At 58.3% G+C, this 27,067-nt stretch overlaps 1 protein-coding gene across 1 annotated transcript; it reads right to left on the bottom strand.

Moving 5' to 3' along the window:
- Window positions 1-14: 14 nt before the first annotated feature.
- SH3GL1 (SH3 domain containing GRB2 like 1, endophilin A2) lies at window positions 15-27,067 on the bottom strand. Its single transcript, XM_052642860.1, has 10 exons — window positions 26,889-27,067; window positions 5,309-5,377; window positions 4,917-4,989; window positions 3,992-4,135; window positions 3,443-3,576; window positions 3,175-3,333; window positions 2,731-2,834; window positions 1,973-2,097; window positions 1,756-1,812; window positions 15-1,432 (listed from the first exon to the last, which is right to left on the bottom strand). Exons 1-10 carry the CDS (start codon window positions 26,931-26,933, stop codon window positions 1,236-1,238), a joined length of 1,107 nt encoding a protein of 368 aa, XP_052498820.1. The 5' UTR covers window positions 26,934-27,067; the 3' UTR covers window positions 15-1,235.

Here is a 27,067-nt window from a genome sequence, read left to right as displayed (position 1 = left end):
CAGAGACTGTAGAAAGAGACATTTAATACTTTTTAAAAAAAACATCAGGATTACATTTGGATTTGCCCCAGGCTATGACATCTGGGCCTCCTCCAGATGCTGGTTAACCAGGGGGCCTCAGGGACGAGAAGGGGGGCCTGATGTCCTTGGGGGCTTTATCAGTCACCAGAGGAGAGGAATGTGAGCCAGGCCAAGGGTCCCCTGCTGGCCTGGGCAGCTGCCTACCTTGGTGTGGAGGAGATGCCTGAGCCACTGTCCAGAGAGGGTGTGATGGCTGGCTTGGGACAGGGAGTTGCCTGGGACTCCCCAGGGGTTCCAGCACCAGGGCTCAGGAACATTCACTTGTCAAAGCCTTTGTGCTTGACCTTCCACATAGTGGAGGCTGGGCCCCCATGGTCCCGTGTGTGTCTGTAAATGTGTGTGTATGTGTACACGCACTATATGCTGGTCATGGCAGCTTGTGCCAGAGAGAGATGCTCCCTGTGCTTGGCTGGAGATGGGGTGGTGGGCATGAGTGTGTGGGATTCAGTGCCCTGCAGGAGGGCGATGGCCTGTCCTTGGGGGCCCTGGCCTCTGAGACACCCAGCCTTTTCTCTTCGTGAGCCCCCAGCCAGAGGAAGGGGCGAGGCCCTTCCAGGGAGGTGACATCTGTAGGCATTCATGGGCCCAGGGGACCCTGGAAGGGGATTTAAAAGCAGGGTGGTAAGTCTCAGCCAGGGTGTCTTGCCTAGACCACCCCATCGCACCAACATTCAGTCCCAGCCTTAAGTCTCTGGGCTGTGAGGGATGGAGGTGGGAGAGGACATGTGTACATGTGTGTGAATGTTGGATGGAGACATGAGAGGATGTGAGTGTGCATGTATGTGTGTGGATGGAGGTGGGAAAGAATGTGTGTTTGAATCTGTGTGTGTGAGAAAGAGGTGGGGGGAGAGAAGGAGGTCCACCTGGAGTCACCCATCCCTGGAAAGGGGTAGGAGTTAGTGTTTCTAAGAGCACCTTAGTGTGAGCCTCCTGGGGCGAGCGGGTAGGCCGGGGGCAGAGTCGAGAGCAGCAAGATGGGGAACACTGCCCAGCCCCAAGATGGCCACGCGGAGTGGGGAAGGGAGCCCCTTGGCGGTGAGTGCTAGTGTAAACAGGGACCCTGCTGCCCCTGGACCGGCAGGAAGCAGGCCACCCCGCCGGCCACAAGCACTGCCCTGGCCGTGTGGAATGCAGAGATCTGGACGGAGGGGTGGTCACTGGGGCAGCGGCACCAGCACCTCCACGTAGCTGAGGGGGAAGAAGCCTGACTGGCCGTCCAGCATGCCCTCGTACCAGTTCTCATCGATCTGGTTGGTCAGCGTGATGATGTCGCCCTCATGGAAGCCCAGCTCCCCATCGTTCTCAGGCTCGAAGTCGTACAGGGCCTTGCAGCTCGGCTGGTCCAGGGGTGCTGAGGTTGGGGGGGTGGTCCAGGCTGTCACATGCCCCAGGCAGTACGCAGGGTGATGCCACCTCCCCTCCTGCCCAGCTGCCTGGTCCTGCCCACCACCTCCCATGGCTGCCCAGAGTAGGAGGTGGCGAGGGGAGAAAGACTCTGGGAGGAGCTGGCGATGCCTCATGGCATCAGGGTGTCAGTGAACAGAAGCACACAGCGCTTGGAGCAGTGAGGGCCAGCTCCGCTTCTACTGGAGGTGGGGAGGGGAGGTGGGGGAAAGGACCCTAAACCCCAGGTGGGAGCCCGGGGCAGGGCCTGTGCCCATGGGGGACACTCACGCATGCTCCTGCTGGGGGTCCGAATGGGCTTGTCAGAAGATCGGAAAGATGATGAAGCTGCTTGCAAACAAAGCACAAGGTGGACCGAAGATGCTGGGGTGGGGCCTGGCGCCCATCCCAGGGTTGGGTGGCGGGGGCTCTCACAGGGAACTGGCCCTGTGGCTGGGGGCTACCCTAAAAGGGGCCTGGGGCAGAGCAGAAGCCTCTTCCTTTTTACCTGTGATCTTGGGGGCCGTGGCACAGGGGAAGCCCCCGTTGGACTGCTCAGGCTCTCCGAGGTCCAGGAGCTCCCGTGGCTTGGGCTTATACTCCCGTTTGGGGCGTGAGGAGGCTTCCCGCATCCTGGAGGGGAGTGTGTGCATGTCGAGGTCAGCTGCTACCCTGGGACTCAGGGTGCCTGTGGGGGGCTGTGTGAGGGGATACTACGCACGGAAACACTGGTGGGGGTCCCCTGGTGTGCCTCCAAGGCTGCCTGCAGGCTGGGCCCCACTGAATCCAGAAGCCTCCTTGGTGATGGCTGCCCGGGTGCTGCTGCCCCACAGACACCCTCCCTGCATGAGGGAACCACCCCCACTAGGACTTCCCTTCTCAAGGTCCTGGGCGCCTCCTGACTGTGAGATGGCCCTCAGGGCCGAGTGCCCAGGGAGACAGGGAAGGAGGAGAATGGCCTTCCAGGGACAGTCGAGCAAACCTTCTCCCCAAAGGACATCCCAAGCCTCTCCTCTGGGACCAGTGGGAGTGTGATGAGGTCTTGCTGTCTCCTGGGACCCCCCACCCCATGCAGCCTGGGGGTTCTTTCTAAAAAGGAGGTAACCCCCACCTGCTGCTGCTCACAGCAGGGTGGGGCTCCCCAGGGGCAGGTCATCCCCCAGGCCCTAAAGGGCTGGCCCAGGTGGCCCCAGCCCCAGGCCACTGGGCCTCCTAGTTGGCAGAGTGGGCCGCTATTCACAGGGAGAAGCCAGGGCCCAGACTCACCTTCGCTTGAGCTTGTCAGCCAGCTCATCCAGGATCTGCACGGCCTGCCGGTGGTAGTCCAGCTGGGCATCCACCAGGGCAGAGAGCTGGCTCACCTGCTCGATCTGCAAGGGACGAGCCAGGGCTGCAGTACGGCCCTCCTGACCCCCATCTCCAGCTGCTTCCTGCAGGGAGCCTTCACAGATTGCTCTGGACATGGGTCCATCCCTGCCTGTCTGCATGACCCTTGAGCTGCAGCTGGAGGAGGGTGAGGGGCCTGAGGAGACCTCGAACCCTCAGGCAGCCAGTCACCCCCTTGGGTCCTCTTGTACCCACTTTCTTTCCTTCACATCCTAAACAGGCAATAAGCCCACCCACGGCCCTGGGAAGCTGGCACCACCTCTGGGCTCATTTTTGGGGCTCCCCCAGGGTCCATGAGGAGGGGTGCGCAGCCTGCATACGCACATCAGTCTCCAGGAGGTGGTGCATACTGGTCTCCGCCACCTCCTTGGACTCCTCAAACTTCTCCATGGCCTGGCGCAGCTCCTCGTCGGGGATTTTGCCCTGCCGCTTCTTCTTGTAGTCGAAGTCCAGGCGGCGGCCCTCCAGCTTCTTCAGGTGGTGCTACAGGCCAGGACGGGGGTCAGGTCTTGTGCCCAGGGCCTCAGGGAGGGTCACCCTGCAGCACCTCCTGCTGGGAATCTGGCCCAGGCAGGGCTGGGTGGGGGCATACCTGGATCTCCTTCAGGTCCTTGTCACACAGGTTCTGCAGAGGGTCGATGAAGTTCTGCTTGACCTCAATGTCCAGGGAGTCCTTCACCTCAGCCAGGCGCTTCATGGACTCCCCGGCATCCAGCAGGGCATCACCTAGGGAGAGCGTGGGGTTGGGGAGGAAGCTGTCACAGGAGGCCTTGGCCTGCATGACGAAGACATATCACCCCCACAGCTAAGAACCTGGATGCCAGAACTGAGAACAAGGGACCCTGGAATTTGACCTGGAGCCACAGGGGCTGGTGTGACAGCTGTTCGTGAGCCACCCTCCCAGCTCTCTGAAGGCACCCAGGTCTGGCCTGGGTCAGCTGTGGGGGGATGCAGCTTTCCCAAGGCCATGATGCTGTAGACAGTACTCATGGGAGACAGAGGGAGCTTCCAAAGAAGCCTCGACTGCTCTCTTCCACGGAGCCAGCCAGCCCCGGAGAAGCTCCAGAGACTGCCCCATGTTCTCAGGCCGCCTCCACCCAGCGCCCCCGACCCCATCCAGGCCCCCCCACCTCGGCCTCACCAAAGTTGGACTCGCCGCCCAGCTCCTTCCCATGGCGGATCATGCACTCGCCCAGCAGGCCCTCCGACTGTGGGTAGCCAGGGTTCTTCACCTGCCCTCGGATCTTGGACACCGTGTTGAGCATTGTCAGCTTGGCCCGAGAGGCTAGGAGAGGACGGGCCAGATGGGGATGGGTATGGTCTTGAGGAGCCGCCAGGCCTGTGCTTGGCCAGCACCACTGGCTGGCCTTCTCTGCCCATTCATTTCTGAAGTGCTCCCCCAGCCCAGGGAACCAGAACCTCCCAGACTTCTCTCCTGGGAGTGCTGATAGTGGGCAGGAGCTGGGGAGGGGGGAAAGGGAGGTGTGCTCCTCGAGACCCCCAGAGAAGCTGGGTAGACAGGTCTAGGTGTGGACGGGTACAGGCACCCCTTTTCCAGGGGTTGGGGTGGGGGGACAGGCACGCACCCCCAGCAGCTCCAGTCCATCCCTGGCACAGGCCTCAGGTGGAGGCAGCTGCTGGTGCTGCCTGCCTGGCACCCGTTCGCCTTTCACCACAGAACCCAGCAGTCCCTGTCTCCTCTTGGTCCCGAGACCCCACTGCACGTCCAGAGGCAGGCACGCAGCTGGGCTGCCAGCCAGTTCACACCAGTCCAGTGAGCTGACTAGAAGGAAAACATGCTCTTTTCTGCTGGGACCACTAGCTGTAAGGGTAATTTAAGGCTAGGATCACGAAAAATGGGAGCTGACAGATAAAGCGGTAGGAGACCCTGAGGACAGCCTTTGAATGCCTGGATCCAGCCACGCCTGAAACCACCCACCCCTGGATGTTTCAGTTCTTTGGGCCCATGCCCTTCTTCTTCATGCTTCAGTAACCAGAGGACTCCTGACTGCCAGAGACCTGAGGAGTTGGGGTGCAGACCCCTTGCAGCTGATAGGTGCCCCTACCTGGGTTGGGCTGCAGGTACTCAATGGTTCTGGCCAACACTTCTGTCACAGCCTTGCTGGTGACATCCACCTTCTGTGAAGAGAGTCCATGTGTGGAGTTTCAAAACCATCAGGGTGCCTGAGGCCAAACCAGGAGCCCCTGGACAGCCCTCAAGCTGTCAAGTTCCCTGCCTGCCTCAGCATCCACACGGGAACCCCCTGCTGCTTTGGGGTCTCTCTCCCTCCTTGCTGGTGGTTGCGCTGTGTCCCTACCACTACCTGCCCAGAGCTGGGGGAGGCCTGCAACCCACCCAGACCCTCCTCATGAGCCTTGCGGACCCGAGTGCTCAGGGCCAGGCTCTGTGGGGGTTGGTAACACTGCCAGGCATCAGACAGGTGCGTTCTCCCATTACCTTCTCCATCTCTTTGAAGTCATCGTCAAGCTTGGTCCCTTCTGCCCCTCCGACCTTCTCACTGACCAGCTGGGGGACAAAAGGAGTGAAGAGTGTGAGCCGAGGAGGAAAGCGAGGGCTCAGAACGGCCATGATGGCTTCCCAGGGATGCTGGACATGGCAGCCAATGACAGGGGAGGGATCTAAAAGAGGTCCTTGCTCCAAACCTGCACACTCCCGCAAACCCAGGGTCTGTCCTGGGGGGGACCCTCTCTGGTCATGCCCACGTGGTCAGGCGGTGCTGGCAGCTCCACAGTCTGAGAGTGTCCCCCACCCCACAGGGCTGTGCAGACTGTCTGGGTCCCCCTTATAGGCTGTGGTGCCCATGCCTGGACAGTGTTGCTGTAGTTCAGCTCCAGGTGAGGGGCCAGGCTCACGGAACTGTGACCTCCCTCTCCCACTGAACTGCCACTCAGGGAAGGAATATTGCAGACCACTGCTCTGCATCTCCCCTGCCCCCACCCACCCCCTGGGGCCAGTAATGAGCAGGTCCCGAGGCCGAATGACGAGCACCAAGCGGAAGGGAAGACCAGTCCTGCATGGGCCAACTGTCACGGGGCCAGAAGTCACTTCTGGTATGGGCACACACACATGCACGCAATTTCCTAATGGCTGGCAGCAGTCTGCCCACCCCTTGGGACAGCTCCAGGGGCTCCTGAGGGCAGGAGCCAGCACTGTTCAATGACTGGCCCACTGCCTTCGGCCTGTGTGGTCTTGGGCTATTGAAGTCACTGGGCCTCCGTTCTTGCCTCTGTAAACCTGGGGTGACAGCTGTGCACTCCCGGGACTACTGTGTGCAAGCGTGTGCTGGGGGTGGGGCTCCCATGATGCCCGCACTGCCCACCCCAATGCCCCATTACTCCTCCTGAGCATCCTGTCTCTCCATGGAGGCAGAGCTGCAGGGCAGGCCCAGGCTGCAGGGCCTTTATCCCTGCCCTGCCCACCCAGGGTCTGGGGGCGTTGCTCAGGTAGCTACACACCCCGGCCAGTCAGGGCTCTCACGGCAGCTACACCCTGGAGTCCAGAGGGCATGGGGCACAGGCAGGAGGCAGGCCTGGCTCAGGGACCTCCTCAGACAGGCAGGGGCTGTGCACCTGATTCTGACTTTACAAGGGAAGGCCTGTCTCTCCTATAGGTGTTTCTGGGGCATCCCAAGTTTCATGGGACGGTTTCACTTCTTTTGATAATGGCCAAACAGGACGTTCTCAAATTCAGTGGTTGCCAGAGGGAAATGAGTGAGGTGTCTGACGTGAGATGAGACACTTCTGGTGAACCGGGAGGGCCGCTGAAGCGCCAGGGCTCAAAACCACACCTTCCGGGCCGAGGGCCTGCAGGGACCACGTCCTTCCTCTGAGCGGGGAGGGCACGGGCAGACCCCATGGCCTCTTCCAGGTTCCCTGGGAGTGTCACCTCTGGGAGACCCCTACAGTTACCACGTGGGCCCTCCTTGTTCCGGCCCCTGGAGGCCCCGCTGGGAACATCTGGGTCCCTACCGGTCTCTTTGTTCCCCCAGCCCCCACGAGGGAGCGCTAAGCTCCAACCCCTGGGGCTGACTGGCCTCAAGCCCCTTCTCTCCAAGGCTCACAGTCTGGAACTGATGCAAATGGGTGAGAGGATGACAAAAGGCCAGAGGGAAGAGAGGGAATGGGCAAGCCACAGGCCAAACGCAGCGAGAGCATCAGGGAAGGGAGGGGCGCTGAGGGCAGGGTTCCTGAGGAGGCGAGGACAGCTCTCCAGAGGAGGGGCAGGGGGCCCCCAGGAGATCTGCAGGCAGGGGTGCTGCCCAGTGAGGCTGTGGGCAGGACATGCCCACCCAGGTGGGAGGAAGGACTCTGATGCTCAGTCCTGCCCAGGGACTCTGCACACACCCTCTGGGGCGCAATGAGGGCAGCAGCGCCACCATGCAGGTGACACTTTCACCCGCAGCTTTGGCATCCCACACCCGCACAACCTGCTGATGTCCCCAGCCTGTGGGAGAAGGGCCCGGCAGGTAACGGGGTGTGCCCTCTCTCCTGTCTGTACCCAGAGCCCCCCACCCCATCCATCATCTCACAGTGGAGGGACTCACCCCACTAGCTGAGGCCTGCACAGCTGTGGCACCACCTGGGGTGGGGGACAGCTGAGCAGGTGGCTGACTGCTACCCACTCTCCTGTAGGGCTGTGACGGCAGTGGTGTGGGAACCATGGCCTCCTGGGCCTGTGCAGCTGGGTGGGAGCCTGAGCGACTGGCAGTGGCCCACACTGGCTGCCACCATGACACCCACGCTGGTGCCTCCCAGGGGAGTCATGGGGCCAGGCCTGGCAGCAGCCTTTGGACATGAACTTGCTGCTGCCTGTCGGACAGGCCTCTCGGATTGCAGCCTGGATTCACTTCTGCCCTGGGAGGCGCTTCCCATGTTCCGTAAAAGTCCAGAACAGCGTCTTTTCTGTTAGAACAGGAAGGAGGCTGGGCAGCTGCCTGGTAAAAAGGCTCATGAGTGGTTCTGAGACCAGCCAACAGGTGTGCTGCCGAGGCAGGGCCGCTCTGTGGCCCTGTGAGCACAGGCCTTGAGTTTGTCTGGCCCCTGTGACAACGGCTCTATGGGGGCACTGCTGGCCTCTGCACACCCACCCAGGCACGCACGCTTCTGACCGCACAGGGGGCTCCCTCTGTGGCCGGTTCCTCCAGTGCTGCCTCTCTGGGGAAACTGACCAAGCCAACCCCCACCGCATGTTTGGTCTGACCTGATTTGTTGATGTCGTTCAGTTGCTCAGTCATGTCCAACTCTTTGTGACCCTATGGCCTACAGCCCTCCAGGCTCCTCTACCCATGGGATTCTCCAAGAAAGAATACTGGAGTGGGTTGCCATTTCCTTCTGGGGACCTTCCCAACCCAGGGATGGAACTCAAGTCTCCTGCATTCGCAGGAGGATTCTTTACTGTCTGAGCCACCAGGGAAGCCCGGCCTGTATTATGGCTCCAATATCCTCTGGGAAGAGTGCCCTGCCCTCAATTCAGGCTGCAGGTACCTCCAGGGCGGGCTGGGGGCCACAGCTGTGGTATGAACTGAGGGGCACCCGAAGCTTTGGAAAGGTTACTGCCACTGAGCGGGTGGAAGGACCCCCAACCTGTTTCCCTGAGAGCTGACCCACGCGGGCTGCTCTGCCAGGACGGCCTGGGTTCAGCCGGCATGTGGACCTGAATGGTGGGATTTAGATGACACGCTCATGAGTTGGCCCAGTTCAGGCTCCCACGTTGAGGAGCAGCAGAGCTGTGCGCTCTGAGGACAGCAGTCCTGGGCACCTGGGGAGGGAGTGAGCCTGGAAGAGAGGTGGGTCCTTGCTACTGAGCACCTGCACGACCTCCACCCACGAGAGTGGCCCCATGGGCACCGAGACTAAAGACCAATAGGAGGAGGGGGCTGTTCTCTCAAAAGACAAGTGTTCTTCAGCATTCTAGGCCTTTGGCCACATTTGGAGAGGAGTTAGGAATCTGACACGCGGGAGAGAAACAGAGAACGCACATTGGAAAAACCCCAAAACACAGGATGCCATGTGCCAAGAGCCGACAGAGCAATTGCTCCAGGAGCTCAGTGGAAAACAAGAAGGCAGGAGAACTTTCTGTCCTGGAAGGGGGGCTTGGGGATGGATGGCAGAAGCTCGGATCCTGCCGAATGGGACATGCCGAGGGGAGGCCTTGTAGCTGAATAATCTTGGCAGGGAATCCTGATCAAATACAACATGGAAAAGAAACGGCTGACTATCTGCAGGCTCGGTGACCCAGGTAGCCGATCCGCTTCGATGAATTAAGAGTTTAAAAAGAGCAGCGGGAGGAGGCTGGCCCAGAGGAGTGGGAGGTGGGGAGAGAAGCAGAGCTGCTCAGGACCTGCGGTCCAGGATGGATGCTCCGCACGTTCTGCTCGGCATTTTCATGCCTCATGAGCCAATGCGCTGGCCTGGGGGGCCACCACCTCTTGAGTTAACAGCGGAGGTCCCTGTCCTATCCCAGCCCCTCTCCTGCCCTCTGCCCAGCTAGTTTCTCCCTGCCTGCCAGTGACTGCTGGAGAAGCCCCCACTTCTCTGTCCCTCCTCATAGGGAGAGTCAAGCCCAGTGCCAGGCTAGGGGCTGGGGGCAGCCACTCTCGGGCTGTGGCCGGAGAGCTGGAACAGACGGCCTGGGACAGGTGATGAGGGTGAAAGGGCCTTGGGATCCAGCCCCCACCCATCCCCTGGATTTGGGCCGGGGAACGCCCTGTAGCTGGGACACAGGGACCCAAGACTCTCAGGCATGAGCACTCCTGGCTCCAGTCTGCGACCACCACGAGGAGGAGCCCACCACCTTGGCAGAGGCTGTGCTGGCTCTGAGGAACGCCCCTCTGGTGAGGCAGAGAAGGCAGGGGAGGCTGGGTGAGTCGCAGCGCCCAGTGCGGTCTGGGCTGGAGCTCACAGCACAGGGTACCCCACACTCAGAGATGACCAGCCCAGTGATCCTCGGCAGGGCTGAGAGATGCCTGAACGGGGAGGCCAGCATGGGGACGGGACGGGAGGAACATGGGGACAGACATGATCGCCTCCACATCCCTTCCGACTGCGGTCCCCTCCCTGCCGGCCTCCTAACATCTGGGAGCTGCTCGCCAAACACCTCAGAACAGCCCCTTCTACTTTCCTTTACGGCCTCTGTCTCGTGACTTGGAGAGCCCACGAGGCGGACAAAGCCAGGCTGGCCTGCTGCCCAGTCGACACACAAAGCCTCTGGCCTTCTCGAGTCTTCTTTCTGCTTGGGCCCTGGGCCCCTAACTAGGGGGTGCTGGCAGGGACTCGGAGGGTGAGCTCAGGTGACTGACACCTTTCTTACGAAGGTGAGCTGAGGGTGCTTCCGAGGAGGTGATGTACCATGCAACACTGCCCCAAAGCCCCTGTCGGTCCCTGCCTGCAAACCTCCGGTGGCTCCGGGTCGGGATGATCTCCAGAGTCTGGGCCCCCATGAGCTGCTCGAGTGTGAAATGCCTGCCAGCAGGGGCGGAGCTTGGATTCCAGGCAGCCTGGCTCCCACGTGGCTCTGAGTAGAGGCCATGAGGTGTGGGGCTGGGCCCCCGCCCCAAAGGGCAAAGGAGGGGTGCCACTGAAATAAGGACCACAGAAACACCATCCACACCCACACGAGGCTTCACGTGGAGGGCAGTGATCAACACCTCCGCCCAGGAGACCGGCAGCAAAAGCCTGAGCGCTCTGGCAGCAGGAGAGCCTCCTCCGTCCCGGGCCTCAAGTGCAGACTTGTGAGCTGACAGAGCAGAAGGCACACCCCTCCATGAAGCCCCACAGAGGGAGGTGTCCTGTCGAGTCACAACTTCCTTCAGCAGAGTCACAGCTTGCTTCAGCAGACCGGGAATTAAGGTCAAGCCTCTGGGCATGCACTTCCTCTCCCCCTAGGGACCAAAGCTTAACAGTTTGTGACGGCAGCTCTGTGAACAGGAGCAGAGAAAACCCTCCACTGAGTACCATGACCACTGGATCTGGCCCCAAGGGGCAGACACGGACCTCCAGACATGGTTCCACACAGCATGTCGGGGTGTATGTGGAGCTTGAGCTGTTCTCTCAGCAGAGGGGGTGGTACCTTGGGCCTGGGGCTGGCACGGAGATGCAGGCTTAGGAGCAGCACCCCTGGGGTCCCCAAGACTGCAGGGACAAGCCTGCAGCAGGGCTCCCAGGCGGCGGTGGGCTGTTGCTGTGGAGACGAGCCTGGCCTGGGGCCCTTGGTCAGACCTAGCTTCCTGCAGTCTGAAGCCCCCTGGCTTCTCTGCCCTGTGGTGCTCCTTCCTGCCTCCCTGCAGACTCTCCTCTCAGGACTGGCTTGGTGGGTAGGGAGCTGAATGCCGTGTGAGTCCCAGCGGCCGCTCCCCTGCCTGGCACATGCTGCTGAGATGAGGGGGGAGACCGTTACATGAGAAAAACCCCCTCAAAGTCACGTCTGGCTTAATTCAGAGTCTGATCTTGACGTGGCAGGGCACCAGGAGCAAAGCAGGAACCAGTGGTTGGAAAGAATGAACCGGAGGTGGCAGCAGTGATGGGAGGGGACAGTTGCTCAGGGACTGTCCAGGCTGTGATGAGCTGGTGGACGAGGTCCCAAGACAGAACAGGGTGCAGTCTGACCTCTGCTGTTGCAGGCTTTGGGGGTCCAGCACCCACAGCCCTCCCACCCGTCGTGGCAGACACCCAGAGCTGCTCCTTCACCCCTAGGCTGATGACCAAGTCCCTAGACCCCCCATAGCAATCACAATGCTGTCCCCACGGGGCCTCAGACTGGCTTTACCCGTCATGAGGCCCCTGTGGACCCCGGAACCCTCCCCCCCTGCCTGACTCAGGCCTGTTCTGCCCTGGCTCAGCCTCTCCTCACTCCTCCCAGGGACTCAGCCTCACAGGGCCCCCCACCTCGGCCTTGCCAGGCTTCCTGCCCAGGGCAGCTCCCAAGGCTGGGAGGATGCAGGTGGTTGTGACCCCAACTGGCTGGCAGGCTTTCCCCTCACAGCCCATTGGCCCAAAGCCACAGGCCCAAGTGTTCTCTGGGTGCTCTGTGGAGGGGCGGGGGCCTGGGGTCAGGGCTCCACAGCGCCTAGTCCCGCCTCCTCTGGGGACCACTCCCCACGCTGACCCCCAGCCCCCTGAGCACTGACTCCAGTGATGGCTGGTCTTGGGATTGCTGTTAAGGTGCCAAATTCCTCCACGAGAAAGCAGAAGCACTGGACAAGAACCGTTCCCGCTCTCACTTGTGATTAACCAGCTCCCAGTGCATTCGGTGGAATCGGGGAGGAAGCAGCCCCCTTGGGCGCTGGGACGGTTGTGGGGCGGCTTCCAGGTGAAGCACTTCTGGCTTGTTTGGGGGAGGGGGGGAGGCAGGACTGCTGGAGGGGAGGTGGGCCACATTAGGTGTGCATCTTCTAATGTGTCCACAAAACACAGCAGAGACGCCTAGTTCCTGGGACCTGCAGTCTAGCTGGCCCTGTGGTCAACCTTGAGGACCCCAGAGGAAGGGGTGGAGCCACGGAGACCTCCAGCACTCACTGGCCCAGCTGCAGCCGCCGGGGAGTCGTCTCCACCTCAAATTAATAAGTGGAGAGACTGACAATCCAGGAGGTGATGTACCTTGCCCAGGGCCAGGCAGTGAGGTGTATGCACACGTGTGCGTGTGTGTGAGAGATGAAGCCAGACAGCAGGGGTGACTGGGTCACCTTGTTCTGGAGGCTGCCCTGTGTCTCCCTGATGTTGCTTCCTCACTTCAGAGACTGGCTGGGATGTCAGGGTGCCAGGGACGCAAGATCTGACTACAAGCCCCACCCCTCCCACCTGGCTGGGGAAGCATCCTGGTGAGTATGAGGTCATATCCCTGCCCTGAGAGCAGGCGGTCAAGAGGATCACAGCTGTTCCTGGACACTGATGGGAAACACATTGGGGATGGCCAACCAGGACGACACCCGGCCCGCGGTGAGTGCACTGTCCGGAGGCAGAAGGCCTGTGTTGGGGGACCTGGCGGCTCTGCCCCGCACCTCCTGGGACCCCAGTCTCTCACACTGCACCCACTACTCCAGGATGGCCTCAGCCTACAGCCCCAGGGACGTTACAGAGCTCTCTATGAACACCAAAGGCACACTGGACCGTGAGCTGTTCACGGAGGGGGGACGCCAGTCACACGCAGACCCCTGAGCAGGGTATGATGCCACCTACGTGGGGAGGATCAGATGGGCCCGCCCCCACCCTCACTGAACAATCCTGCCCCAAATGCTACTTGGGGAGGTAACGGGCCAAAGCCACAGGGCCGGGCTGAGATATTGGGAGCAGAGCCAGGTAGGGGCTCAGGATTCTGTCTCCTTGGGAGAAGGGAAGAGGTGGGCCTGACCCAAGCTGCCACCCCAGGCTGTGCCGAGGATTTTTACCCTACAACTGCCCGCGATCAAGGCTCATCTTTCAGGAATGAATTCCACCTGGAACTCTTGCCAGTGCTGAAAAGCCCAGGTGTAAATTGGCCTTGTACATTTTCATTTTTCATCTCAGGGATGAGGAAGGAGGGCTGTGCGTCACACAAGCGGGAAAATCAATTTCAGATGAAAACTTATAAAAATAAACACCCAACCCACAAACAAATGAGGTCATAAATCCCCTGAGTCCTGCTGGCGAGGCCACACCCGCCCTGCACTGCTGCCCCTGAGCCGGAGTGTGCCGTGGGGGAGCTGCCGCCTACAGACCCACCCGGGGGTGTCCAGGCACACAGCAAACTTCTGTCCAGCGTGTCTGAGTAAACAAGGTGTTTCGCAAACTCATCTTTTTGTCAATGGCAGAGCTGATCCAGGCACAACCCTTCAGGAAAGAGACAGGAAACAGGGCTTGGAAAACCTGTGAGGCTCACGCACAGTTGTTCAGCCTCCAAAGGCACTGGAACAAACTCTGCATCCAATGCCATCGCTATAGCTGACCACAAAAGAGGCTGTGGACACCAGAGTACATGTCTCGAGGAGGGGCCACGTGCACCCCAATGACAACAAGCTAAGGTGATGAAAGCCCAGACCCCCTGGAATGCTGTCTCCCCGTCTCTAACCACTTCCATTCTGAAAGGCCTAACTAATGTGAAGCTACCTCTTCCAGGAAGCCCTCCTGATTCTCCATCACCCACCTTCGAAGGACCCAGGTAGGAGGAGCCTGACCACTGGCTACCCTCTCCCATTACCTCCTCGCTGAAGGCCAGCCTCACACTGGCCCAGGCTCTGTTCCACAAAGGTGCACACTCACCCTGCGTCAGAGTCTCTGCTGTGCTGTTCCTTCCGCTCCAAACCTTCCCACAGCTGGATCCTGTCCATCTGGTCCCCCTTAGAGCTCCCTCCTCAGAGGGGCTGTCCTGACCCACCCATCACTCTCATTCTCTCAAGCCCACTGGGCTCCGAGTGAGCGACCCGGGCACTTCTGTACCGTCCATGCTTGGAACTGTGTCCAAGACTAGAAGTGCTTCCTTGATACTTAGTGCCCGTGGGAGGAAGGAAGGACCTCACACGGGTCTGACCTCATGGCACTACTCCACACGGCTAAACACCGAGGACCTGAGAGATGACCAGATGACAGCATCCCTAACCCCCGTACCCACCCCCCCACTTTCCTTTGTGTTGCTTATGGGAAGTTCAAGTTAGGCCGAACTCTGCCTGGGGAGGCTGCCTGTCTACATCCCCACTCTCCACTTGAAGTCTGCCCACAGCCGGCCCCCTCACCAGAGGGCAAAGGGAAAGTGTGCAAAGGAAAAAAGTCTGAGCAAGATGGGCCCAGGCTGGGGACTCCTTAGTGGCTTAGTGGTGAAGACTCCACCTGCCAATGCAGGAGAAATGGGTTTGACCCCTGGTCCAGGAAGATCCCACACGTCACAGAGCAGCTAAACCCGTGCACCACAACCACTGAGCCTGTGCTCTAGAGCCTGGGAGCTGCAACTACTGAAGCCCAAGTGCTGCAGAGCCTGTGCTCCGCGAGAGAAGCCCCCGCAAGCAGAAGCCTGTACAGCAAAACTAGAGCGCAGCGCCCGCTCACCGCAGCTAGAGAAAGCCTGCGCCCAACGAAGGCCCAGCACAGCCAAAGATAAAGCCGAATGCCGGGCCCAGGCCGACGCGCGTCCAGGGTTCTCTGGGCCCGAAGTGGGGTGGTCTCCTAGCGACAGAAGCCCCTGTGAAAGGGGTGCGCCTGCAGTTTGGGAGGACGGGACATGAAAAAGGCAGGCTGACAGGCAAACAGGCTTGAAGGCCAAAGGGAAACAGCCCCCAAACTGGTCAGGCTGCAGCCAGAGAGGCCACACACCCGGGGTTCGCGGATCATCAAAGGTAGGCTCAAGGGGAGGAAAGCAGCTCCGAGTGGGTGCTGAGGCACACACCCTTATCTGGCACACCAGCTGGGTGGTGACAGCAGGTGACTCAGGGCCACTGAGACCAGTTCTTCAGGTGTGGCTACCAGAAGCAACTGACTGGGTGGGCCACAATCCCAGGACAGCACATGGCAAGCCAGGGGGGTGACCAGTCCCTCCTGGGCCACGAGTCAGATGCCAGCGCCCTGCCACCCTCCATGGCTGCTCCCCCCTCTGTCCCCCACCCTATTTGTCCAGAGGTACCTTCCCTTCTGACCTGCAAAGTCAGTCCTGAAAACCTGGAGCAGGAAGGAAGGAATCTTGGCACAAGATGAGACCAAGAAGGGCTTCCAGGGCCAGATGGGCCCCAGATCCTGCTGCTCCTGTCCCCTGGCCACCATCCCCTGCGGTGGCAGCACCAGGGGAGGGAGCTGCCCCTTCTCAGGAGGCACAGCAGGACTGGCCCACACACTCTCTGATGTTACTGTCTGCCCCAGTGGTTCTCAGGGCCCATCTCCTCTGTCACCTTTATTCCAGCCAACAGCACCCGGGATAGCCTCCCCTCCCCACCTACACACGCCCTGTCCAGCTAACTTCCCACCAGCTGCCCGCTGTTGACAGGGCGGGTAGCACCCAGCAGACGGTAGATCAGTATTTGCTGAGATAACAGACCCCCGCTCTCAGGACCTCTGGGGAGAACACCCCCAACCAGGGGTGTCAGCAACGAGTCCAAACAAGGGTGTGTCCATGAGCTCCTGGGGCAGGGCTGAGACATAGGGAGCAGCGGGGGTGTCAATCGCAGACAGCCTTGTGTCTTAACGTCAACCCCTGAGCCTCAGTTTCCTCGACTGCGAAATGGGGAGCTGATGATGCGCTGTGGGGTCTGGCCAGGAACATGCTTCAAGAACCACAAGCTGCTCTGCAAAGATGAGTCTGCTGTTCCCCACATGATGCAAAGCCCAGGGAAAGAATAAGGCCAGGAGGGCAGGGAGCTGGCGGTGAGGCCCCGCACAGGCACAGTTCAGAGGCAGGACATGCAGAGCTACTAGAAGACTGGGATGTGAAGATGCCCGAGTCTCTGGAGTGAAGGCCCTCTGCACACACCAGGATACGTGTGAACACTGCGTGAACTATGTCGCCAGCAGGCTGAGGTCCCAGCTGTCCGTTTACCCAAAGCCCCTAGAGACCACAGCCCAGACTCCAGAGGGCTCACGGTACTCCGTGTGCTGCTGATGGGTGACACACATTCTAGAGCTCTACTTGGAAGCAAAGAACAGGGTTTGAGGGAGGAGGGTGGGCAGCAAGCCCAGCATGGCTCCTGCCAGCCTGTGGGGCGCCCCATCTCCTCCTGCTTCTGCTGGCCGACCCTCAACACCCTGGGGGCTTTCTGCCCTGACTCCCAGGAAGTCCCACCCATCCCATCATGGCACATCAAGAGTCGGCCTGTCTTTCAAGATGGTGCCAGTATACACCCCAAGACACCATGCTTACACTCTGCGTGTAGGAGACTGTGCCCAGCTAAGCCGGGGTGTCTTGCCACATTTGCCAAGATGGCTGGGCAATGCCTTTATAGTTTTTTGCAGGAGAAAAGCTGCCCTGCCTTGGTCCCCAGATCTTCCTTCTCTGTTGTCACCTTGACACACGTGTCTGGTGTTGCCATTTCCTGAGCTAGGAGCAGGAAGAATATTCCAATCCCTCTTCACCTGATGACGATGGTCTAGGGGCCAGGGCCTCCTCCCCTCCCCCTCATACCCAGACAGCCTCTGCTCCCCCGGCAGGGCTGAGCCCACAGACAGGCAGTGTCTGGGCTCCTGGACCACCACAGGGCAGCCGTGACCCGGAGGCCCCAGTGTCCAGGGCTCCCAGGGAAACCTGCACGCTACTCTCCCTTTTCCTCCCCGTGTCCACGGTCAAGGCCAAGGCCTGGGTCGTCTCGCGAGCTGCTCCTGGCTTCTCCGTACTGGGCGTGTGTCACAGGACCCTGCGTCACATTTGCCCTAGTCCAGTTGCTAAACCGCCGTCACCCTCCCACTCTGAGCTGATCCGCCCTGACTCTGTGTCATGCCAACTGAAGAGGTGGTGCTTAAAATCTACATGGTCATGTTAAAAGGGCAGTCAGTAGTCTAGGACTTGCCTGGTGGTCCAGTGGCTAAGACTCCATGCTCCCAATGCAGGGAACCCGGGTTCGATCTCTGGTCAGGGAGCTAGATCTCCCCTGCAGCAACTAAAGATTCTGCATGCCACGACTAAGACCCCTTGCAGACAAATAAGTAGATAAAAACAAACACACACAGCAGGAATCTAGAAGAACTCTGGGACCTCACCTGGGGCACACCCACATGACTGCTCACGGCCATGCTGAGAGCAGAAACGCAGCAGTGGCCTCAGTGCCCGCTGCCAGGGGAGGGACACGTGGTCAACACATAAAGGACCACAGGGAGCTGTGGAAGTGAACCTGAGTCACAGGCTTTGGGTGGATGAAGGGCGCCAGCAGTGTGAACGGAAAAAGCAGACTGAGAAAGCTGCCCTGGGACGCTGTTGAGGCGCTGTGAACTTGAAAAACAAAGCTGCAGGCTCCCCAGTGGGGAGTTCACGTGCGGTGACGCATCAGGGAGGGGCCTGCAACACTCAACCATGCTGCAGGTGTTCACTCAGCTCTCCTGGGGGCCTGGCTGTCGGCGGGTCACTCTACCCCTTGCTCGACATCCAAGACAGTTTAGCACCAACTCAAGTGCTTGGAGAGGGATGTGCCCTTTATGGTGCACTAGCGCTGCCTAGCGTGGGGGAGAATAGCTGAGCACACACTGCCTGGACAGCAGTCAGCTCCCCTCCGGGCGCGGCTGGGAGTTGAGTGGCCTCCTAGACTCAGACCAGGCAGAAGGCCCTCCACCCTAGTCCCCTGGAACAGCATCCTTGCGTCCTGGGTCCCCGACGTACCGTCTCCACAACTTCCCATGCAGGCGTCCCAAACCCACAGTGCCTCCTACCTACCACCGGCCAAGGCCAAGGGCACAAGGTGCTCTGGGGTGAAAGGGGACAGGAGGCCACTGGCAGGAAAGGCATGGTGATGAGGAACCCAGAGAGGTGTGAAGTAAATGCATCAAGGCTGGGGGAGGAGGAGGAACCTCAGAGAAGTCTCTGGGGCATCACCCACACCAAGCTGTAGCAAGGCAATGGGTGGGGAGCTGCAGCTGCTCCAAGGCTCCTTGGGGCCGAGATGCTGACCTTGCGGGACAGCAAGACTTCCCCAGCGTGGAGGAAATGCCCTAGGAGAGGAGATTTAGGCCAGCAGGTAGAGGTAGGGGACATGGAAATCCTTGACCCCATTCCCTCGGCTGGCCTCTTCTGGACAAAGGGTGGCCTTGACAGGCCAGGGCTGCCCTCCGGACTTCAGACAATTAAGGCTCTGATGATCCGAGGCCATCAAGTTGACGGACACCTGCTGGGGTTGGCCAAGGGGCCTCAGAGTGGGGAGGCAGGTGCCAGGGGACGGGGAGGGAGTGCTGCCTGAAGTGAGAGAGTTCCCGGTTTCCTTCCCTAAGTCTCTGCTAACTCTTGGGGCCGAGATCCAAAATGACCAGAGAGAAACCATCCGTCAACTGCTCCCGCTTCAGAGAAGGTGGGACTGGCTTGAGCTGTGCTGGCCAGCGTGGTGTCGGGGGACTAAGCACACAGTCTGAACAGGGACACAGACTGTCAGGCCTCCTCCTCCCCAGATCCTCGGGAAATCCACCCTCACCCCAGAACTCTCTCTTCTGAGACTTAATTCAAGCCTGCAGGAGTTCCTGGTTCCACGTGAAGACTGTAGGGGCAGGGGAGGGGTGCCAAGAGGAGAGAGAATGCAAGGGACAAGTGAGAAAGCTAGTCCTGCCATGATCCCCTTCCAGTACCCTTTGTTCTGGCTAGGAGAAACTTCCTGGTGGATACTTGTTTTTAAAAATAAATTACTTTTAGGCTTTTTTTTTTGGCTGTGCCACATGCCATGTGGGATCTCAGTGTCCCAACTAGGGATCGAGCCCGTGCCACTGCAGTGGGGGTGGAAGCACAGTCTTAACCACTGGACTGCCAGGCAAAGTCCCGGTGGGAAACTTGTGGTTTCACAATTCTTTTCACAAGAGAGCAGACCCCAGCTTCAGAGGTCAGGAATCCAGGAAGAATTGATTACATTGCTTTGTTTCTACTGTATATGGTGATCCTGTTACTATGATTTATTACAAGAAATAACATTAAGATCCCTTTTAAAAACAAACTTAAAAAAATGAGTCTATCTGAAGGTCAAATTAATAAATTAATTCAGGCCCCGGGCTAAGAGCTTGGTGCACAGCATTTACTGCAGGCTTAGATACTGAGGAGATAGATACAGCAGGCTCCCAAGTCCTCGGGGCAAGGACAGGGAAGGTCAGGGCTGGGCCTCAGGTGCATTGGGCCTAGGAGCCCGTTGCATTGCCTGTACCAGCCAGCCGGTCTGGGACCACCATCTAGAGGGCGGCTGGGTGTGTTGTGACTGGGGATGAAGATCTGGAGGGGTGAGGGGCGCCAGGGAGGGAACTCAGGTCCAGGAAGGAGAAGGCCCAGAGGCAGGGTAGCAAGTCCACAGAGGGTACTGACAGGGCCAAGCAAAGGACAAGGAGAAAGCTGGCTGCCTGTTGGAGGAAACAGAAGAGGCAGAAGGCGGCCAAGGGTGGAAGCCACAGGGGAGCCGGTCAAGTCCAAGAGCTCAGAGGTCCAGGAGCCCAGCAGGCTTCTGAGGCCAGAGTGGTTGAGCCCAGGGATCTCCTTTCCCCAGGAAGCTGGGCACCTTCCGTTAAGTTTGGATCTGGCTGTCGGGTCGGAGCAACAGAGACTGCCTGTGACAAAGTCAAGTGCAGGTTCCTCTGGGCCTGGAGCCCTCAAAGCAAATTCAAAGCAAAGGGGACAACCTCTGAGCTCAGATGACTTATTTTTTAAACCAGTCGGACCTGTTCCTGACTGAGGCCTCGCTGGCCACCCTGCCTCACACTGGTACCATCATGGCACCGACTGCCCCACGCCTGCTCTGGGGAGGTGTCCACCATTCCTGACAACTTGGTCAGTGAGCCATGACCTGCAGGGACCTGGGCCTGTCACCACCCACCAGGCAGCCCCCTCCCCCCTCAGGAGCTCACGCCCAGTGAGAGGAAAGCGTACTGGGTGTGAGGATGTGCCCGGTGTGCAGAACGGGGGCAAGAGACCACTGGGCCAGAGGCTGGGAGGGAGGAGAAGTACTTCCGGAGAGTGGACTGAGAGGCGGCAAGGATGAAGGAAAACCCCAGGGCCTGAGGGCAAACAGGAAGTGGACAGGAGAGCCGGACAAGGGTGGGGAAGGAGGGACACTACAAGGCCAAGCGGACCTGCTGGACTAGAGTGTGCTGTCCACACGCGCGGGAGGGTGGGGAAGGAGCTGACACGGCACCCCAAGTCACCAGGGATGCTCCCCTCTGCAGGCCCAGCTCTGCCTTCTCTCTCGTGCCCAGGTGGACATCCTACTTCTGCACTCTCACAACCCACAACTTGGGGCAAATGTCTCTTGGCCCACCCGATATAGTTCCTCAATGGCCCCTGGGCGGGCTGTCTCACACTGGGGACAGGGCACGGCACCTGTAATACCCAGGTGTGGAAGTCTGAGCCACCGGCAGCAGCTCTTCCCAGAGAGGCAGCGATTGATGCTGAGTCAGGTCCTTTGGAGGAAATCGCACGTCTGTTTTCCTGCTGTGGTTGGGAGTCTCCGAGTGACCCTCCTCTCGGGCCCAGTCAGCAGGTTTTTCTAGGAGCTGAGTGGAAAAGGAAGACGAGGCCATCCTCTGGGAGCCTGGGCTAGTGGAGCCTGGGGGACTGCTCAACAGGAAATGAGCACAATGTACCCAAAGTGCAGCACTAGGGAGAAGCGGCTGTAAATTCAGCCCTGGGGAGGGGGGCAGGGAGAGAAGAGGCGGTGTGGGGAGAGAGAAGAGGGGGAGGGGAAGGAGGAAGAGGGAGATGAGAAAGGAGGGGGGCAAAGAGCAGAGAGCAAGCAGCTGCTGCCAGTCCGACATTCCTCCAATCGGCTTCCCAGGGATGGCTTGAGAAAAAGTCCAGAAAGATCACCCCTAACGTTTCCCCAGGGAAGGGCCTGGGCAGGGCTAGCGGGTAAAGATGCCTCCACAGCACGCAAGCTCCCAAACCCTCCAGCGGCTGGGAGGCTCCAGCATCAAACCCCTCTTAAACCTCAGAAACCTCCCCCGGCCCCTCCCCCGACCTTGGAAACCATAAACAAGACAGTTGGGCTTTCCTCCCCTACTACCCCAGCCAATGCCCTGATGCCTCTGAAACCCTATGGAGGAAGCTGGCTGCGAGCCCCAAATAAAGAACTAACTTTCCCTAGATTGGGTCAGTCTCAAGATATTGGCAACAAAGAGGAGGGGGCAGAGATAGGGGCCAGGGCAGCACTAACTGTGGTCCCTGACCCAGGGTCAAAGGCTTTGGGACATGCAGGCCAGAAGCAAATGGCGGGCCCGAAGGGCCCATTTGCAGCCTGTCAGTCTGTCCTCTGAGGAGAGACACAGAGGGCTGCACAGAGGGGCACTGGAAGGGCAGCCGGAGCACTCAGGACCCCGAAGGAGGCTGGCTCTGGAGGGACGCTGGGGGGACAGGTGGGTGGATGGCACTGTTTTCTGGGTTCAGTTGCTAAGTCTGCGACAGTTCTGGGGTCTCAAAACTGTGATAGCCTCCAATTCCTGAAGCTGAGCAGGGAGATACTGAGAAACCTCTCACCTCACAGGCTCTTATTAAGTGGCACACGGAGTATAATTAAGTATCCTACAGCCTGGCCTCAAAACACACCCAGATAGGCAGGGCGATCAGCTCCCACTGAGTTCTGTGATAAACTGCCTTTACTACACCCAGGATTCATGAGTCACAGTGAGCTTCAGGCTCCATACACAGCAGTTACGAGCAGTGGACTGAGAACATGATGAGCCCCTGGTCCTGGCATGTTAATAACGAAGAGCTGCAGGATGCTGCCTGACTCTGGGGCGCCTCCCTGATGGCGAACAGTGGGTCCTGCCCAGGTCAGGTTAACCTGGTTTTACGGACAGGCCTGGGAAGCACTGGAGATAAGAGGCCCCTGCTTCCTTCGGGGAAGGGCAGTTTTGGGTTGCTTCTGAAGCTCCACAGCCCAGCCTACAACACAGGGCTGGTCACTGTACCCAGCTAGCTTGTGAGGCAGGATGGGATCATCTCCGCCCGGGGTCCTGCAGGGACACGGTGAGGTCAAGGGTCTTCCTGCGGATGAGTCAGCAGAATGGTTTCCTGCAAGAGTAGACTTAACCCAGTTCCCGCTACACGTGGACAAGGCCACGGCCAAAAGCCCTTCCCACATCTGCTGCCCTGAGGCAGAAGGTTTTCCGGGAGTGAGTGCCTGCAGCTGCTGGGCTCAAGGTCCTGAGCCAGAGACCACTCCCACCCCCACCCCCAGACCTTGCCTGACACCTGTTACTCCCAGGCTCCATACTTTGATTCGTGCTGACATTTAAGGGGTTATACGTTCCAGATTTTTGTGTCCTAAGATCACCCACGTCTGTTACTCAGCAGGCCAAGTACTTTGCTGGGAAATCAAGAGTGTGATTCCACAAAATGAAGTTTAAAGAACAGGTCGGAGCAGGCAGTATATGGGAGACCTCTGACATTTCCCCAACTACCGCTTACTCCTACAAGTTGGGGTCGGGGTCCCCTAGTCCTTCCCCACCCCCATGCCTCTCCCAGGAAGCCCAATCTTTCCTCCTAGACACCAACGCGAGGCCGAGAATCGAACAAACTTCAGAGTTACGGGATACGGTGGTCATGAGTTCCCCTCCTAGCTTGGATGGAACCAATCTTTTAGTTCAAACTCTCTCCCTCCTTTCAGGCAAAGAAAAAAAAAAAAAAGAAATCAGGCCAGCATTCCAGGCGGCTGCCAGATCTACCCCTAGTTACACTCTCAGATCCCCACATAGCGCAGCCACAAGAATGACCAGGAAACCAACAGCAGCTTAGGTGGAAATTAATGTCACCCACACACACTACAGTGACAAGTGAGCTTCTGAGACTGGAGCTCACTAGTGGGTTCCTCAACCCACCTCTATTCCCCAGAGAGACTCATAAAGGCATCTCCCCCCAGTTTAGATGTGCACAAAGACCAGGCGGTACTGACTGGCATTATTACACGGGGAGGCGGGAGAGGACCACAACCACGGGCCCGGGACAGACACCTACTTCTTTTTCTGCTTTATGCTATGGATTCCTCAACGTTCTTCAGTTCAGCCTGTCAGTGACCAGAAGTAAAAACTCACAAACTTCCCACTCAAGCTCAAATCGCTTTTGTTTAAGACCTGAAAGCTTTCACCAGAGAGGAACTGTTGCGGAACTGGTCATGCCAGCTACCGGAAGCTGGTTTGTCACCGATGTCATTAATGAGGGAGACCTGCCGGAAACCAAGCTTCTCTACTCCTGGCTCTCTGTCACGCATCCACCTTTCTCAATTTAGAGACGACACTGTTACAAGCCTTTGAAATCAAGAACCTGTTTCAGAGCAGTGCTTCTCAACGTTGGTGCTTCTGTCATTCAGACAAGATAACTCTTGGTGGTATAGAAGGCTGTTCTGTGTGTTACAGGGTGTTTAGCAACCATTCCTGGCCACTACCTACTCAGTGCCACTAGCGTCTGCTCCCCAAGGCCTGACAAAGCCAAATGTCCCTGGGGTGCTGCACGGAGAGCAAAGGGGAGAGGGAAGGGTTAGTCACCTCTAAGTGAAGAGGTGCCAATACAAGCTTGACAGATGCCAGTAGATACTCTGGGGTTCTTCTGAGGACCCCAGGGGAGATGTGGTGTCTGGGTGCTGAGTTTTACATATGTGTCCACCTGCATATATCAGGTTATCTCTTGTTTCAAAAATTAGAAAAAGCAGGCAGCTGCCACAAGAATGCCCAGGAGGGATTTCTGTTGTTGCTGTTTGGTTTGGTTTGGGTAAAATTATCCTCACTTTTCTCAAACTGTAAAACAGGGTTTCCCAACCTCAGCACTGCTGACATCTGGGGCCCAATACACTGTAATACAATTACCTCCCTCCAAGTTTTGACAGCCAAACATGCCTCCAGACATTGCCAATGTCCTCCAGAGGGTGGAACTGGCCCTGGCTGAGAACCACTGTCCTACTGGAAGACAAATGCCCCCCAGTCCTTTGGTGTAGAAAGGGGAGTATGCTGACCCTTGGGCCAGATAAAGTGAGACTGAGACTGAGATCAACAGAGACTGGTTTAAAACATGTTCACTTGGTGAACCCTCAATATATATTAAGACTTAACAGGAATGTTACCTGGCCCAGACGATCCTATCCTGAGGACACAGAAAGAGGATGAAGGCGGTGTTTCTAAAATCAACACAAGAAATACACAGAGAGGTGGACATGTCCAGACCCACAGTGGAGGTCTATGGAAACTATTGCAGAGGGAATGGAACACAGCCAGGGTGATTCTTGAGAGCACAGCTCAACAGGGACTTGGTCACGAGGCCAAGACGGCAGCTCTCAGGAGGGCGTGGCCATGGCGGTGATTCTTCGGGACTGGGTCCCAGAATGCCGCGATAATAAACTGATCTGAACCACCAGCTTATGCTGCACTGAGCTTTCCAGGTTTCTAAGTGCTCCCTCTAAGTGCTACATTCAGGTCTGAATGCAGGGCATTCTTCCTTCCCTGAGAGGAAAGGCTCAGGTGGACACCCTGAGAGCCCCAGCTAGTCCCTCCAGCACAATGGGTCTTCTGGGGGCAGGATGGGCTACCAGCCTGAGGGTGGGGCGGGGAGGGTTTCCAGAGACCCGTCCACAGGAAGGAACAAGGTGGCCCAGGAGTTCCTCCAAGACCTATAGTTCTTACATGAGGGGCTACATCAGGGTGCAAGATAGTGAGCAGCACTGCAAAGTGCTCTGGTCAAGTGCGCAGCGAGGCGGGGCGGAGGGGGAGGTAGCGGCTTGCTGGGCCAGGCCACTCATTCCATCCTGCTGGGGCACAGGGCTGTACTCTGAGCAACAACCCTAGAATCCATCTAGATTAAGTTTCTCTTCCTCCAGTGTTTAGCCTGGAGTCAAGAGGCAGACCCCAAATATCTTTAGCCCTGTCTAGGATCATTACTTTCCCCCTCAAGGGGCCAAAGGTCCCGGCTGTGTATCACTGGGGACACATTTCTCTTCCCTCCCACTGGACCTCTCCAAGTCCTGGGTTAAAGTCTGGTTTGCCAGCACTGCCTAAAGGATTCCTATGACCATTGCTCGTTCCTTCCTGGAGTCCATCCACACAAACTCCAAACCTAAGATTCTTAAAGGATGGAGAAATCTGGGAACTTTTTGGATTTGAGCCTATAAACTGAATTTTACATTTGCTTAGTTTTCTGAAGAGCGGATCCACTCAGCTTTCACCAGATTTGTGAACAACAGGGCCTGGAATTTCCAAAACACCTATTCTGTCCATCACAAGTAGAACACTTAAACATTCTTGGATTCCACATTCCACTTCTGGGAACTTAACCTGTAAAGCCAATCCTACCTGTGAGCAGAGATATTCACTGGCTATTCATAACAGTACTGTACATGGCAGAAAACTACTTGAAACTATCTAAACATCCATCAATAGACAAATAGTTAAAAAAAAATCACAGTAGACTTCATGGAACGGAATATCACGTACCCATTAAAAAGATCCAGGAGGAGGTAGAGGAAAAGCAAAGGAGGAAGATGAAATACATGACATCTTATCTCTTCAAAAGAACAAAACAAAACAACAGAATTGAGCAGTAGGCTCTAGTGCTGGGGCTCTAGGGGGAGGGGGGAAAAGGGGGGTTCCCCTAAAGACATCTGGCAGCATAGGAGACATCAGTGGTTGTCACAACTGGGGGAGCTCCTAAATCGACTGGGAGGGGGCCAGGTGTGCTGCTCAATGCCCCAGAGTGCCCAGGATGGCTGCCAGGACAGAGAAAGACCCGAGATGGAGAATTCTGACTCTAGTATGATCTCCAAGACACAGTTAATGAAAACCAGCAAGTACATGGTTCTATGTAGACCATGCTACCACTACGTGGGTTTTTTAAAGAAGAGGCGTACACTTCTCTTTGGTTAACTGGTGACAGTCTTGTTTCTGGGGAGAGGGACTGGATGTCTGAGGAACTGAAGTGGAAAATTGACTTTTCACTCAATCCTTTCAATTCTGCACCCGGCCCACTGAGAAGGCTGTTTGTCATCTTTGAAAAAAAGAATTGCTCTAGACACAGAATTCCCTGCCCCTGGGCTCTCTGTGTCGACAGCCTCCGGACGGCTTCTTCCTCTTCTCTCTCTCCGCTCCCTCCCTGACCTTTTAGAGGGAAGGACAGGAGGCGAGGGATCCATGTCCGGGAACAACCTCTGGGTGCATCTCTGCTCCCCTCCATCGTCTGCCCACCATCCTCGGGGAGACTGGAGCCCACAGGGCGGACAGAGCCTGGGCGCCCTCGCACGCAGACCCTGTCCCTCCTAGGCTGTACCCACCCTGCGAGGGACGCGTGCCAAGATCGCCCCCTCACTACCTCCGGTTCCCTCCTGAGTCAGGGCCAGGCCTGGCATCGCCTGGCCCCCTCCGAGCAGTCTGAGCCCGGGGCTCGCCGCACACCACCCCCACCCCGCCCCGCCTCGGCCTCCGCTCACCTGGCTCGCCTTGTAGAACTGCTTCTTCAGCCCCGCCACCGACATGCTGCCTCCCGCCGTCGGGCCTGCCGCCCGGACCCAGCGAACCGGAGGGACCGCGCAGGCGACAGGTTTCCGGGCGCCACCAACCCCCAGCGCGCCTCAGCGGGCCCCTACGGCACCGCCTCCGCCGCCCTCAA

This window comes from Budorcas taxicolor, chromosome 7 (genome assembly GCF_023091745.1).
Source record: "Budorcas taxicolor isolate Tak-1 chromosome 7, Takin1.1, whole genome shotgun sequence".
In the NCBI taxonomy this organism is placed as follows: domain Eukaryota; kingdom Metazoa; phylum Chordata; class Mammalia; order Artiodactyla; family Bovidae; genus Budorcas; species Budorcas taxicolor.
Note: the sequence above shows the minus strand (reverse complement) of the source record. Positions and strands in the feature narration are given on the sequence as shown.